The sequence below is a fragment of the Salvia hispanica genome, chromosome 2 (genome assembly GCF_029641045.1).
Source record: "Salvia hispanica isolate PSC_SH4W2 chromosome 2, Shi_PSC_v1, whole genome shotgun sequence".
Classification (NCBI taxonomy): domain Eukaryota; kingdom Viridiplantae; phylum Streptophyta; class Magnoliopsida; order Lamiales; family Lamiaceae; genus Salvia; species Salvia hispanica.
In genome coordinates this window covers 28096984-28112608 of record NC_142693.1, presented here as the reverse complement: position 1 = coordinate 28112608, position 15625 = coordinate 28096984, and the positions used below count along the sequence as shown (strand labels likewise).

The window sequence follows — 15625 nt, the reverse complement described above, 5'->3', positions numbered from 1 at the left end:
ATTAGTGTGTGGAATAGTTACTAGGTCTGTCGTGGTTCAGTAGATACCTTTGGTAATTACCCAAAAAAAAAAAAATCTATAATTTGGTGTGTATTAATCTTATTTAGTACTATTGTATTAGAACAGAGAACCAGTTCAGAAATATGAGCGTATTTTATTTATATAGAGTCGAGAGATGATATAGAAAAATATGGGGTCTATAATTTATCAGAATTTAAGAAGACAAATTATCTTGTAATATGATTTGATGATGGAACTTTTTAACTAAAACTTGTACAAAATGTCGATGATTTGATGGATTTATATGAATAATTAAATACTCAATCCGTCCACCATTTAAAGAACCATTTTGACACGACACGGATTTTAAGAAATTACTGTATTTGATTTTGTGAAGAAAAGTAAAGGGAGAAAATGAGTAGAATGTGAAACCTGTATTATTTTAACATAGATTGTAAATATAAAAAATTAGTGTAATATGAATTTCAAAGTGAAATAAAGTAAATTATTCTATAAATTGCAGAAAATCTATATAACAAAGTGGCTCTTTACGTGATGGACAAAGGAGAATCTATTTCTTGGTTGCATTATTTTCATAATGGAATTTTCTAATAATTTCGTGATGATTAAATCAGAGCGTTTTACAATTAAGTTTCGTGGTAATTACGTATATAGAGGATGGTTTAGTTACCTAAGTAAATCTTGATTTGGAAAAAAAAAACTCATTATTTACCTAATGGTAATAGGACTAAGTAAGTCTATATATATGATCATAAAGTGGAGAGAAAAAGAAGTCCACAATCACAATCTCCAAGTAAAAAAACCCTATCCTCCAACAAATGAGTAAAGACACTGGCCTCGGCCGTTTCGTGTATTGCGTGGGGCTCATCTTCGCCGTCCTCGTCATCTTCGCCGCAGTCACCGACATGACATCACCAAGTGCAAGAGATCATCTCAGCCCATTTCCCTCTCCTCCGCCGCTGATCATGCCGCTGCCGCATCTGTCCACGTCGTCAACGACCTTGACGTTGTCCCGGTCTACACCTACGCCCGGCTCGGGCCCGTGTGCCTCGTGGAATATAAGGAGAGCGAGTTTTACCACCATCTGTGATCGTCCCTTAAAATTAGACCAATTCTAGTTAATAACGAACTTTTTTCTTTGTATTTTTTTGAAGGACGGGGAAGCTAGAGTATTATTATTTTTATTTTTTCTAATTGTTTGATGAATGGTATGCAAGTATTTTTATTGTATATATGTGAAAACTGAAAACCAAAAGGTAACTATAATCATATTCATATATAAGATGAGGTCTATTTTTTCCTAGAATTGTGAGTAACATTCTGACAAAACTTGTGGTGGCTCGTTGATTATCGTAGTTAGCAACTTGTTTTAATTAACCACCACTAGACCTATCAAACACAAAATCAACCAATGGTATAAGACTACCAAGATAGTTGACCCTTTCTAGTAATATCTAAAATTTCAATATAATGTAGACATACCCAAAAGAACTTAATATCTAAAGTTGAGGATCAAACCCTCTCACATTTTTTCCCCTTTCCTTTTTTATAGTGCAATTTTTTAGATAGTTCTATTTAATTTGTGATAATTCAAACATATGTTCTATTATATGCATAATGCCATACAATTAAGTTGATCTCCTCTGATTTAGTTAAGGATATGTGAATTTAAGTAAAGGTTAGGTTTAGAAAAATCCTCATTATTTCCATAAGATCAAGTTGACTCCATAAAGTACTAACTAATATGAAACCAAAACCAAACCTATATGTATATGATCACAAAGTTGACTATTGGAGAATGGACCTAATTGAGGAGGGCTCTTTTTGATTTTCTCATAATTATTCTCCAAATCACACACATATATAAGATTGGGGAGAAAAAAAGAACTCCATAATCCCGTAGTTAAACAAAAAATGAAAAACAACACCACCACCACCACCACTTTCACCTACTACGGCGACGATTCCGACAGCCCGATCGCCGACACCGCCCTCGGCGGCTTCGGGTACGGCGTGGGGCTCTCCATCGCCATCCTCGCTATCTTCATCATCATCACCTACTTCTCCTACAAGTGCAAGAAATCACCCCCCAACTCCTCCCCCTTCTCCTCCTCCTCCGTCCGCCGCCGCTACTACGCCGGCGCCGGCGATTCCGTCCACGTCGTCATCCAGCGCGACGGCCTCGACGCAGCCGCCATCTCCGCAATCCCGCTCTACACCTACGCCCGGCTCGGGGCCCACGGCGGCGCCGTCGCCGGAGGCGGCTGCGCCGTGTGCCTCGAGGAATATAAAGAGAGCGAGGAGGTGAGGCTGATGCCGGAGTGCGGACACGTGTTTCACCGGAGCTGCATTGATCCGTGGCTCATGATTCATCCCACGTGTCCTATCTGCCGGAAAACGCCGCTGCCGGCCGTGGCGGCGGCGGTAGAACAGCCTGCCAATCAATAATGGTCTATCGGTCTCTAATTTTTTTTGGTTTTTCTGATTGTTTGTTAGTTGCAACAATCGTATGTAAGTATTTTTTTTTGGTGTACGAGAATTAATGTTGAATTATTAAAAGAAACATTTTGATTAGAGCCAATATTTGAGCTACTAGATATTTTTACATGAGCATCCGCAATGGTGCTTAGGCCAGCCATTCTCTCCCCTGCCACGTCAGCAACAATAAAAAAACTACTTGCCACATCAGATTTAGGCCAGCCATAGGCCAGCCGCAATAAAAATAATTCAAAATATACCACATTTACGGAATTAAAATTACGATTAAAATACGGAATTAAATTTACGACACATATACGGGAAAAATAATCCATCCATTAAAAAAAAAGTACAAAGATTAAAAAAAAAAGTACATAAATAATTCAACACACGACCCCCGCCACTCTCTACTCCTCATCGCCGTCGCCGTCGTCCTCGTCGTCGCCGCCATCGCCGCCGTCGCTGCCGCCACCCGTGGTATCTGAGCCCACGTCGGAACCCCCCAGCCGTGACCTCGCGATCTCTAAATCAGCACGCATGCTCTCGAGCATCTCGTAAAGAAACCTCTTCTCCGTGGGGTCAGTGGCGTTCTTCCACTCTCGGAAGACCTGTAACATCTGAGCCCGCGTTTGGTTACGCGAATGGAGAGTGTACTCGAGTGGGGCGGCTGGGAGGGCGGAGGACTGGACCTCGCGGGGCGATAGGGGGGATCCGCCCCTCGCAGCCCGTTGCGCCCGCTTCTGTCCAACCGGGCGGGGGCGACCAGTAAATGAAGGAGGGAATGGAAACTCCTCAGCATCTAGGGGGAGGTCGTGGGATCCGCCGCTGCTGCCACTGTAGTCGCTGCTATAGTTCAGTCGCTGCTATAGTTCAGTCGCTGCTTCTTCGGCCACCCAGCGTCGCACCCCGCCCGGAACTTCTCGGAGTCCTTCAACAACAAGAAGCACTCCCAGAAGGTGAACTCCTTATACTTCCCCTCCAAGGGGAACTGACTCGCGGCTATCCTCCGGGCGTCGTCCTCAGTCCCACTTTTGAGCTGACGGAGGGCGTTGGCGTACAAATTCGCAAAATGGCCCACCGCGGCCCTGGTGCGCTCCCACCCCTTCCGGACCTCCTCGTTGCTGAAGTCCTTCCCGTGCGGGCAGTGCCTCTTATAGGCAGCTCTGATCTTCGCCCACATGTTGACGACCCGCTGGTTGTTCGCAACCAGCGGATCGTCGCACACCTCCAACCACCCCTTGGCCACCCCGGCGTACTCATCCTCCGTCCACTTCCTCCGGCCAGTGGCAGCGGGCTGCGATGACTCGCCGACCGCCTTGCCCTTCCCCCTCCCCCTCGTCTTCTTCTTCGGCGCGGCCGGCGTCGCTTGAACGGGAGTATCATCGTCCCCGAGATCGATCCCCATATCATGCAATGACAAAAGGTCATCGCCAGATAACTGCGTCTCCACCGGGGTCGACGTGTGAGACGAAGCCGTCAAAAAATCAAGCGAGGGTCGATATACCGCGTCCCCTCCCGGTGACCCCTGCACCCCCCCCCCCCCCGGCATCCCGGGATGCATACCGTGCGGCATCCCCCCTTGCCACATCATCCCCATCATCTGCTGCTCCAGCTGGGGCATACCCCCCCACCTGGGCGCTGACTGCCCGCCGCTCCCCTGCCCGCCGCCCGGCATCCCCCACGGCATACCCCCGACATACCCCCCTGGTTCCCCCCCATCACCCCCCCCCCCCCGGCGCACCAGCAATTATCCCCATCATCTGATTCCAAGGGATGTTAAACCCCGAGCCCATCTGCCCCCATCCAGATCCCACTGGTACCGTGGGAGTCTGAGATCCACTCGTCGCTGGACTGGACTCGTTGTTGTGATCCATCGCTCGATGATGCTCTTGTACAGAAAGTTAGAGAGAGAGAAAACTCGTTAAAACAAGTGGTGCAAATGAAAATGAAACGAAAATCGCGTTTATATATGATTTAAAAAAAAAAAAATTCAAAAATCAGCGCTGGCCGATCGGGCCGCCACAATGGCGGCTAGCCGATCGGCCAGCGACGAGCGATCGGCCAGCCCACGCCGATCCGCTCGCCGAAATCGCCCTCGCCGATTGCAATGGTTCGGCTAGCGCGACGAATCGGCTAGCCGGTCGCTAGCCGACCATTGCGACCAAAAAAATCTATAGTTTGATGTATATTAAAGTTATGAGCAGATAATTGGATATTTTAGGTAATTCACATTTATAATCGGTACATGATTTTTAATTCCTTTTAAATCAATTAGCATATTACATATTTATCCATTGAGAATAAATATACCATAAATGACTTTTCTCTCATAGTAAATTCATTTTCTTGTATTACTTGCATATGGATGAATACTTTCATCCTTCCGCTGTAATGCAAATAAAATACAAAGAGATGGAGGACTATTTTTCCTCAAGTTTTCGACAATGGGAGTTTTCTTTACCTTGTAAATTTTCGTCCCTAGTTCTTTTGCTTTTTATAAAACTTATTTCCACATTTCCCCCCTTTATGTCAACACAATCAAGTGATCTTCGTCATATTAACCATGTCGGACGAGCAAACTAGATGTCAAAATTTTTTACTAAAGAGAACCTGCCAATTAGTTCGACATAAAAGACTATATGAGAATTGATTTAATTAGGGAAAAAAAGAGGATAGATGTAGAAGCAGAAGAAAAGATAGAGAAATAGTATATATTTATTATCTTTTCCAAATATTTTATTTCATATTTGCTTGATTCCTTATTTTTATGCATTTTGTTTGCTGAATATTTTATTCCATATTTGCATGATTCCTTATTTTACGTATTTCGTTGTAACTAAACACTACTTATTCGTTATTTGCTTGCTAGCATTATTTTATAATCACTTTTTTTTTTTAATTTATACATTTAAATAATATTATAAAATTTAAATAGATTTATAAATTAGCATATTTGTATCAGATTGTAACCCTGATTTATTTTTTTTAATATTTTTAATTCTATTTTACACTTTTTCTTTGTTTATTTAATATTGTCATTTAATTTTTTAAAATACTTTTCATGCAAATCTACAAAAATAAGAGATAGAAACGACATAAAATTGAAATAAACAAAAATAAATCAATTCCATTAACATAATCAATTGCAAATTAACAAATTGAATAGAAAACTAGAAAAAAAACAAGAATTTCTAGAAACTAAACTTAAATTAAAATGCACTAAAACATATCAATCCAGATCTATTATATCGTCAGATCTATGAGTTACTCGAGGTGGAGTCTCAACAATTCAACATCAACATAGATTGTATGCTCCTTTACATCTCGATACATAGTGTAGAGTTTGAGGAGAGGGTCGGGCTCGAGCAACATATCCTTTACACGATCTGAATGTAAACATGCGAGCAAGCGATCTTTCGATATCCTTACGTAGAGCCGTGTTTTCCTCACGTTGCATAAAATAGAGCATCTCCAAACTTTGAATAGAGGGTGAAGACGTCCACTCCGACGAGAACCTTCTTGGCACAGGGTGCTGCCTCGATGGTGAAGACTTGTTAGATGATGGGGATGACATTTTAGAAAATGGGAGAAGTTTGATGAATTTAAACTTGTGAGAAAAATTATATGCGAGTGACAAGTATATATAATAGTTGGACGTGATTTTCCATATCTATTAGTAACATATATTTGATTTTTTAGAGAGTTTTAAGGAGGTACTGAAATTTTGAAGTTTTGGTACCACCAACTAATATGATATTGATATTGATATCGATAAAATTGTATTGATATCTAGGTTTATATATATTCATTCAAAAATATAATATAATTGACAATTAATAAGTTTAATTTCGAATAATATCTTAAAATATGTATGCAAATATATTTTTGAATTGGACGTATAAAAACTTCTTGGTGTGGTACAAATTATTGTTCATAATTCTTTATTAATAAATTAATATTTTGGATACATACATTAATGATTACTATTAAAAAGTTAAGGACATTATGTACGCTAGAAATTATGTACGAATATCTTTTCCCATTATGTTATTAAATAATGTGTGTTGACATATTATACTCCCTTCGTTGATTTGATGGATTATAAAAGTAATTTTCTATTACTAATTAGAGCATGCACAATGGCAATATTGGCAGCAAACATCAATTTCACAATGAAGCGCTTCTTAATTGGTAAGACGTTTGGTTTGAAATAATAGATTGAAGGTCCGAATTACTATATCTACAATCACAAGAATAATTGAGAAACAATTATTAGTTACAACAAGCATATAATGACCACTTATTATATCTAAAATGACCATAGTAATATATCGAAACTTTCGATATATTGTGAGCATACCCTAATAATGCAATAAGTAATCCTTTTAAATATTTATTTAACACATTATTAGTTTATAGCAAAATTCATTTTTTTTCCTATTTATCTTCTAGTGTAGTATCATATTTCAACAAAGTCAATAATGATTTTCTATATATTTCGTAATGGCTCGAACACCTGACACATTTAATACTACATGCCATATAACTAATTTACGCTTTTGATGGAACCTTAATCTATCATTGTAGAGAACAAACATTTTGAAAGAACAATATTTTCCACACACGAATACAATGAATCATAAAAATATTGTTTTATTTCTTCTGATCAAATATTTTCCACATATTAATAATTTAGCTAGGAAGATAAAAACGAATATCTAAGAAAGTAAATCATATCCTAACAAACTATTAAAAACAAATAAAATACTTGAAAAGTAGTAAATCATATCCTTAAATCATACAATAAAGTTTATTAGCTCCTTTAAATATAAAATACGTACAAATCTAGGTCCTTCCATTATCAAATATGAATCCCTCATATATTGGTAAATTTTCAAGTCAGTCTTGATTTGGATGAATCCTTATTATTTACACAAAATCGAGTTTGACTCCGAAAAGTAAGTAGTAACCAATATGGAGTAAGAATCATTATATAAACCAAAACCAAAACCAAAACCAATTGAGAAAAAAAAACTCCATAAATCCCAAATTAAAGAAAAATAAAAAACCCTATTCTCCAACAAATGAGTGACTCCGCCTTCATCGCCGCCGCCGCTACCGCCGTCGCTGCCGCCGCCGCCTCGACCGCCAACTACGGCGATGACTCTGAGAGCCCGCTCAATGACAGCGGGGTTCGCACATTCCTCTATATCGTCGGCGCCGTTGCCTTAATCATCGCCGTCGCCGTCATCTACTACGAATACAACAACTACAAGAGCATCCTCTCCTCCGCCGCCCTCCACCGCCGCTACTCCGCCGGCAATCATGCCGCCGGCGCATACGTCCAGGTCGTCGTCAAGCGCGACGGCCTCGACGCCGCCGCCATTAACGCCATTCCGGTCTACTCCTACGCCGGCGCCGGTGCCGTAGGCTGCGCTGTTTGCCTTGTGGAGTATAAAGAGAAAGAGGAGGTGCGGCTGATGCCGGAGTGCAGGCACATGTTTCACCGGAGATGCATTGATCCGTGGCTCGAGATTTGCCCCACCTGCCCTATCTGCCGGAAAACGCAGCCGGCGGCGGCGGCACCACAGCCTGCCAATCAATAAATTGTCTATTTTTATTTATTTTTTATTATTATTTTTTTTGGTTTTTCTGATGGTTTGCTAATTGAAACAGCCAGTATTTTTTTTGGTGATGAATTTGTTAAAATATTTTGTGCATATCAGAGCTGATATTTGTAAGATTTATTCAAACAGCATTTTTAAGTATGTTTGTGGAAAAACTATGCCATACAGTAATGAACAAATAACAAACTTAAGCTCATTATAATGAATTATAAATTTTAAATTATGCAGGATGATGTCATTACTTTTAGAAGTTATTATAATGAACGAATAACAAATTTATAATGTCCAAAAATTCTCTTGCCTTGGGGGCATTTTTGATGCAAAATTTGATAAATAGTGAAAAAAGTCTCATAAATGTGATTATACCTTAGTTCAGGGACTACCTATGATATTTTTAAAGTTCAGAAACTGTTTGAGTGCAAAACAAATAGTTCATGGACCATTTGTATAATCCACCCTTGTTTTTAAATCTCTGAATTCCGTATAATGAACTACAAATAACGTTGTAATGAACTCTACGTTATTTTATAATGATGTGTTTATATTTTGCGTTTAAAACTAGTTTGGAACTATACTATTAAGATAACCCAACAGGACTATACAAAAAAGAAGAATTTGTAAAACAGTAGGCAATGCTTATACAATGTGATATTGAATTACATGACTTATTCTTCAACACAGCTTCAAGTTCAATTACACACACCTCTCCTTTCTAACAATATCAATACATTCTACAAAGTTTGTTCCTCTCAAAATTTCCATATAAGGAAGATGAAGAAGACATTGGTAAATCCGCAGACCTTTCCGCGGCGACCGACATCGAAGAGCTGATGGATGGATATCCCAAGCTTTTCTTGAATGGATATCACAAGCTTCACTTCTTCCTGTTTTTGTTTCTATTGACTTTCACAAACTTTCGACCCGACTTGTCGACTCCACCACTGCCCAACGAGAAGCTGCCACCGGCGTTGAAATCCAGACTATTTGATGCCTGAAACATAGAAGGGTTAGGAGGAGGGGCTTGACTTTGCTGACTGCCAAACGCGAAGGGGTTGTTCGATTGAGATGGAGCTGCTGATCCGAACATGAAGCCTGAGGGAGCAGGGGAGGCTTGGCCGAATGCAGGAAGAGACGGTGCAGTTGACTGCACTGGATCTTCGGCCATACTGTCTTCTCCGTTCATCTGAAAGTTGTTCCCTGGCGAGGAGGCTCCAAAACTGGGGGCCGGGTTGCCAAATACCGGCTGGCTGAGAGATGGTGCTGGTGAAGAAAAGACTGAAGCAGGGGCGGAGGAAAATGAGAAAGGGGAGCTCGATGGTTGAGCTGTTGACGAACCGAAGAGAGAAGATGCAGCATTGATTGGAGCGGAGGGTGTGGGCTGTGCACCAAAGGAAAATCCAGTAGCTGGAGACGGCCCAAAGAGAGGAGACGAAGGAGCTTGCATACTGGAACCGAAGGGATTAGAAGGAGCACTGTTGGAGCTAACAGAGGTGGTGATTGATGAGGATGAGGCCGAATAACTTGCACCAAAGCTAAAAAGTCCAGTGGCACCATTGCTGAATGGGCTAGCAGCGTTAGACGCTGGGGCAGATGCGGGATTGCTCAACCCAAAACTGAACGGGGATGGAGCCGCACCACCAGTTGATCCAACCGCACTGCTAGCAGCATTAGACGCTGGGGCAGATGCGGGATTGCTCAACCCAAAACTGAAAGGGGATGGAGCCGCACCACCAACTGATCCAACCGCACTGCTAGCAGCGTTAGACGCTGGAGCAGTTGCACCACCAGTAAAAGAACAGGAACTGCCGAAAGTGTTGGTGGTTGCTGGCGCAGGACCTGAAGAACTCGCACCAAAACTGAAGACTGGAGCAGCAGCACCACCAATTGATCCAACTACACTGGTCGAAGAAGGGGCACTGCTGAAGGAGCCGGTGGTTACTGAAGCAGGGCCTGATGAGCTCAAACCAGCACCAAAAACTGGAGCAGTTGCACCGCCAGTCGATCCAACTGCATTGATTGTAGAAGAGGAAGAACTTGCACCAAAACTGAATAAACTTGAAGTAGTAAAACTGCTAGAGCCACCGGCGCTGCCATTTGAAACAGCAGTAGGATTCACACCAAATAAACTAGATGCAGATCCGCTGCTAGAGGCAACTACACCAGTATCTGATGAGGAAGCTGACGGATTAAAACCAAAGGGCACGACCTGACCGGAAACAGGAGCACTGGACAAGGAAGGAGCAAAAGAAGTACTGCTGCTCGTATTTGATGCAAATGAATTCAACTGAGAAGATGTCCCCTGAGAAATAGTTCCAATAGCAGGTGCAAAAGATTTACTGGCACCACCGAATAGGGAACCCACTGAATTATTTGCAGATGGATTACTGGTTGATGAACTCAGTCCCGAAGTCATATTTCCAGAACTTGGTGTCCCAAACAATCCAAAATTGGTCAGAGAGCTAAATGAGCTTCCAGAACTTGGAGCGATGGTAGTTGACGCTGCTGATACATTAGTAGATGGATCAGAAGAGGCACCGAATTTGATTGCAGTTTCCCCTGAAACTTTAGGAGTTTCAGATGCTCCAAAAGTGATTTTCCCAAAGGTGGCTGCAGGGATGCTGCCTGTACCAGATGGGACAGAGTCCGAAACACTCACAGAAGAGGTAAAAATAGCAGGAACAGCAGTGGAGATGGGATTTGTACTGTTGATGAATGTGGCAGTCAATGACATTGCAGGAGTGCCTGCAACAAGCGGCCCATCAGATGCAGGAGAGGCAACAGTATCAGATTTTCCATTGGTGTCTTCAGCAGCAAGAGACTTCAGGTATCCACCTTTGCCTGGCTCCGAAGATGTCACCGGAGAGCTAGATGTAGCGAAAACATTCAACAAGCTGCACATGTAGTAAACAGGATTTAGATTAGGAACTTGACAAAAAGGGAAACCACTGGTAATAAACACTAAATATATAAGCTTAACTTTTATTGTAAAAACTTTAAATATATTAAGTGAGGTACAGAAGCTTGTTCCCAAAGTTTGGCAAAATAATTAACTTATTTGCAACAACTGACTCCATAGTCCATACACTAACAAAGAGCAAAGGATAGTTTTGAGTTCTCAAGATATGTAAATCGAATTTGAGCCTAAAATCGTAAAGTTAAAGGAGATCACAACAATAAACAAATGAGGGTGTAGCACGAAAATATCTTCAAGAAGAGGAACATAACCATATCCCTCAAACAGTATGATACCATTTTCGAGCTGCATGTATAGTATAGAACTAACCTGCTAGAGCTTTCTGGTTTACTGGTGCTTGATTCCGGCATCAAGGAAGGGAACTTATCTGTGACTTTAGAACTAAAACTGTAATGAGATGGTGGATTATTCATCTCCTTAGATTCATTAAAAGCAGCAACTGATGGAGGGGTAGAGAACTGAGTAGCAGCAGAAACGTTTTCTGAAGCAGGGGTTGTGGCGCCATTATTTTGTTCTCCTGATGGAGCAGCACTATTAACAGCACTGCTATCTTCGTTTGTTTTACTCAATATAAGGTCCGAATGCGATTTCAGTTCTGGCTGGATAGTTGTTTCAGACAGTTTGGTTTCTTCAGGAGGCGAGAACTTGCTATCTGTGAGATGGGCCTCAAGTGATCCTCCAATACTGGGCACGTCATCATCAAAATCGACATCATCCTAGAAATGATATCAATAAGAATTTCAAGTTCAACGAAAAGAGCAAAAGATAGGAAACTGTATTCCAGCGCCCATGGAACTCAAACAAGAAAGATATGCACTTCAAGCCTTGATAAAATTAAGCAAATTTAATCATACAGCTCTTAAACGAATACTAAAAAGAACTGGATACTCTAACGAATTGTCTTGATTTAAAAAAAATGAAGCACCCTAAGGATACCAAATAGAGACCTGAAAACAACATAAAAGTTCAATCTCCTTACCTCCAGCGCACTCATTCTAAAAGCTGCCTTGTTTTGAGGTTTAGACAAACCATTTTCTACATCATCTGAACTTCGACCTCTAGCCAAAGAAGCTTCAAAGGATACTGCAGAGTCACTGTTATTTACGGGGTCGGAAGGGGAAGAAGTTTCTACTGGCCCATTTTCGGCAGTTTTTACTTGATCTTGAGGCGTAGAATCATGAGTGTCCAATAAACCAGCGCCACTATCAAATTTGTAATTGTCTTGGGCATTCAGCAGCAACTCTGAAGAAGTGGCATCCTCCATGCTCCTAAGAGCCTGTCCACTAAGCATACTTGGCGTCAACATAAATTTTGACTTCAGAGGCACAGCAACCAAATTGGAATCTGATGATTTGGGCTTTAATCTTCCAAGATTTACATCTGCACCGTTGGACTTGGAAGGAACTATAGCATAACTAGTGCTTGGGTTGCTAAAATCAGTATAAGTATTTCCCTCGATAATTCTCTGGGTGTGCCCTCGATCATCAATCAAAGGAAGCTTCTGCTTTGAAGATACTGGACTAGCATCAGATTTACTTCCGACTCTATCAGAATGAATTCCATGTGCTATTTGATTAGATTTCTGTCGGATTCTTCGAATTGAACCACCAGGTCCAATTTCATCATCTAAGACAAAACTCCTACGCTTTAATGTCTGAAACACAAAATGTTGCATCAAAATGAGAACAATCAAAACTGCTACCGAAATTACAACAAAACTATTTCAGAACCAAATATACCATTGACTTGGGCTCAGATTTTTCACCATTTTCCAAAACCATAAGAGAAGTTGAGGGCACCAGGAATCCAGAATGGCCGTTATGATTGATACCATTACTCTGAAATTTACCAAATCCACAAAAATAAGCCCAAAAAATATGGAGTATATGAAAAAGCTAAGGACGTTAAATGGTACAAGTTACCTTTAAGTACGGGGTGCGAGCCATGTTGAAAATAGCAGATCTACCAAGAGATCTCGGGTTTGTAACATGACCATTACCAGGTGAACCAAAGCTGACTGGATACTTCGTTGTCAGTGACATGCTGACAGGTTTTGTTCTCATGTTACTAAGCATCTTGGTATCATCCCTAAGTGTAACTTGACTATGGTTACCTAGCACTGATGGTGATAAGTTTGAGGGTTTGCTGCCCATGTAAGCTTTTGCAAGTTCAGAAGGAGAAGCAATACTATCCCCAAGAACCTGAAGATATATCTATCAGCTATGCTAAATGACTTTGTTGTGAAATATGAAAATGGTAACGAGTGAATGACAAACCACAGCATATGATAAAGAAATGCAACATAATTCCCGTTACCTTTGAATCAACTCTGAGAAATCTATCCTCCTTGTTTCCATTTGCATTCATACCATTTTCAATTTTTCGATGCCTTCCAAAATCTGACACCGTCTCTTCATTTCTTTTTCCATCATCCCCAACAGAACTTTCTCCACCTCTTGAATGCAACAGTTCCGTCAAATGGTCAATTTCAGACCTGTAAAGAGTTTTGCTAGTTAACAACAGATGGGAGTGGGGAGGATAGAGAAAAATCATGACAACTTCATAGATTATAGTGAAGGTAACAAAAAATTTGGATAAAACCTCACCTGGAGAAAGTCTTTTGTTTCAGCAATTGCTCAAGGTCAGATATCCCAGTCCCGTTAGAACTTATTGGCTGGCGCTGTTCACCGCCTACAGGCTCCTGTAGACCATATTGATTCTTGAACCATTAAAGAAGATAAAAATAATCTTTCCTAATTTGATAACTACATAAAGAAAAAACACGATGGCCATCATTTTCAGAAAAAAGGATAAGCAATTGGCGGATCTACTTCTCTACTAGTGCCGCCCATCAAGAACATTGAATCAGACATCGTTCATTACTACTCAATGAAGAACCTGGCAGGCGACCTTTCCTATTTTCATCTTCGATTGGTTACTAATTACACAAATAAGAATACGGACACTCTAATAATTCACAACTCCAATCAAAACAGATTCCACCTATATGGGACATGACAAATACATAACGGGAAATGAAACAACGAAGATGGAAAAACAGAGGAGCCCATAGATCTTAAGACTTACACTTAGAACTGCGTCTGGACGTGCACCACTCAATACATGGTTTGACTCTGTTTACACCAACAAATACATCAGTAAGACTTCAAACTAGGTGAGGCGCGTCTAGACTTACGGAGTTGTCCCAGCCCAAAAGCACCCACCTTTTCATTGAATACAATAATTTAAATAAATCAGGCAATTACTGAATCTTGGCACACATAATGGCAGCTAAACTCGTAGCTAAGATCTCACATAATTAACATTTTCCAAGATCAGGAACTGAAAATTAACGCATCTCGTTCGAGAAAAATAAAAGCTTGCACAAAATCGAATAATTCAGGCACAAAATCGAATAATTCAAACGAATCACGAATTCGAAGATTCGCAGCTGAAATCAAAACATCAAAGCAAACGAAAAGAAGTAACCTGATATCTGCGGAGGAGGAGGCGGCGCAGGAAGGCGTCGTTTGCGGAAAACAGAATCAAAGAAGCGGCGCGCGCCATAGGAAATGAGCTTGGAGGCGGGATCCACCACCAGCTTCGTCAACCAGCTGGTGGTGGTGCTGCTGCTGCTGTTGCCGCGGAGGGCGATGGGAGGGCGCTCGTAAGGCGTCGTCGGTTTGCGGAATGGCTTCTTTCGGAACTTTCCCCCAGCTCCTCCTCCTCCGCCGCCGCCATAGGAAGGAGCTGCGGCGGTGGTGGTGGTGGTGGCTCCGCCTTGTTGCGCCGTCGCCATTTTGATTTCAAAAAAAGTTCGCCAAAAAAGAGAGGGGTGTAGGCGAATAATTAGGGTTTTAATTTGGTGTAGAGAGAGAAAGAGGGAAAGGGGAAAAAATTAAAAAGTGAGAAAATCAGAAAATAGAAAAATCTGGGTCTGGTAATATTAAATGAGAATATCTATTTTTTAAAGGAGAGAAAATTCGAAATCTGGGTCTGCTAATATTAAATACGGATTGGTACATATTTCAGTTTATTTTAATTATGGAGTATATTTTTAATTTAACTTTTTTTTTTTCTTGTGAACGTACATTTAGACTTGGATCTTAATTTAATACTACTTCATTCAAGAATGTTGATTATTGAAATACTCTGATCATATGGAACCTAATTAAATACTCCTTGGTTTCAACTTTCACCATTGAAGTCTCACTTTGAATTTAGAATTTTGAGACAATAATTTTTCTATATTTCGTTATAATGATATGCATTTTTGCTAAACGGTTTATACAAAATATATCTTATTATATTTATCGATATGATATGCGAAAATAGATCGTAGGAGTAGTAAAATTTTCTTCTCCTCTATCTTTATCGAAATGGTATCCGATCAAATAAAAACTTTTGTACTAATACATCCAAAAGGGGATAATATCAATTGGAATGCACTCCAGATTGACGGGTTAATATTGAAGTAGTTATACGTTCTTCGAATTTGTTTTCGGAACAATTTTGGCTTTTGTAT

The 15625-nt window shown here is 40.7% G+C and overlaps 3 protein-coding genes across 5 annotated transcripts; 2 read left to right on the top strand and 1 right to left on the bottom strand.

Annotated features, from left to right (window-relative positions):
* Window positions 1-1929: 1929 nt before the first annotated feature.
* On the top strand, window positions 1930-2596 carry LOC125191184 (putative RING-H2 finger protein ATL71). The gene has a single exon (XM_048088684.2). The coding sequence runs from the start codon at window positions 1936-1938 to the stop codon at window positions 2467-2469; it is 534 nt and encodes a 177-aa protein (XP_047944641.1). The 5' UTR covers window positions 1930-1935; the 3' UTR covers window positions 2470-2596.
* A 4987-nt stretch (window positions 2597-7583) lies between these two features.
* Window positions 7584-8105, top strand: LOC125191176 (RING-H2 finger protein ATL40-like). The gene has a single exon (XM_048088673.1). It carries the CDS (start codon window positions 7584-7586, stop codon window positions 8103-8105), a length of 522 nt encoding a protein of 173 aa, XP_047944630.1.
* Window positions 8106-8723: 618 nt separating this feature from the next.
* On the bottom strand, window positions 8724-15012 carry LOC125217518 (uncharacterized). 3 transcript variants are annotated; one of them, XM_048119037.2, is made up of 9 exons: window positions 14590-15012; window positions 14188-14234; window positions 13707-13801; window positions 13417-13594; window positions 13023-13301; window positions 12840-12938; window positions 12080-12754; window positions 11410-11816; window positions 8724-11017 (listed from the first exon to the last, which is right to left on the bottom strand). In XM_048119037.2, exons 1-9 carry the CDS (start codon window positions 14897-14899, stop codon window positions 9001-9003), a joined length of 4107 nt encoding a protein of 1368 aa, XP_047974994.1. In that variant the 5' UTR covers window positions 14900-15012; the 3' UTR covers window positions 8724-9000. The 3 variants fall into 3 exon arrangements, with proteins under 3 accessions (XP_047974994.1, XP_088921490.1, XP_047975002.1); XM_089065364.1 differs by lacking the exon at window positions 14188-14234 and having other exon boundaries at window positions 14590-14810; XM_048119045.2 differs by lacking the exons at window positions 13707-13801; window positions 14188-14234; window positions 14590-15012 and having other exon boundaries at window positions 13023-13143; window positions 13214-13301; window positions 13417-13432.
* Window positions 15013-15625: the final 613 nt, after the last annotated feature.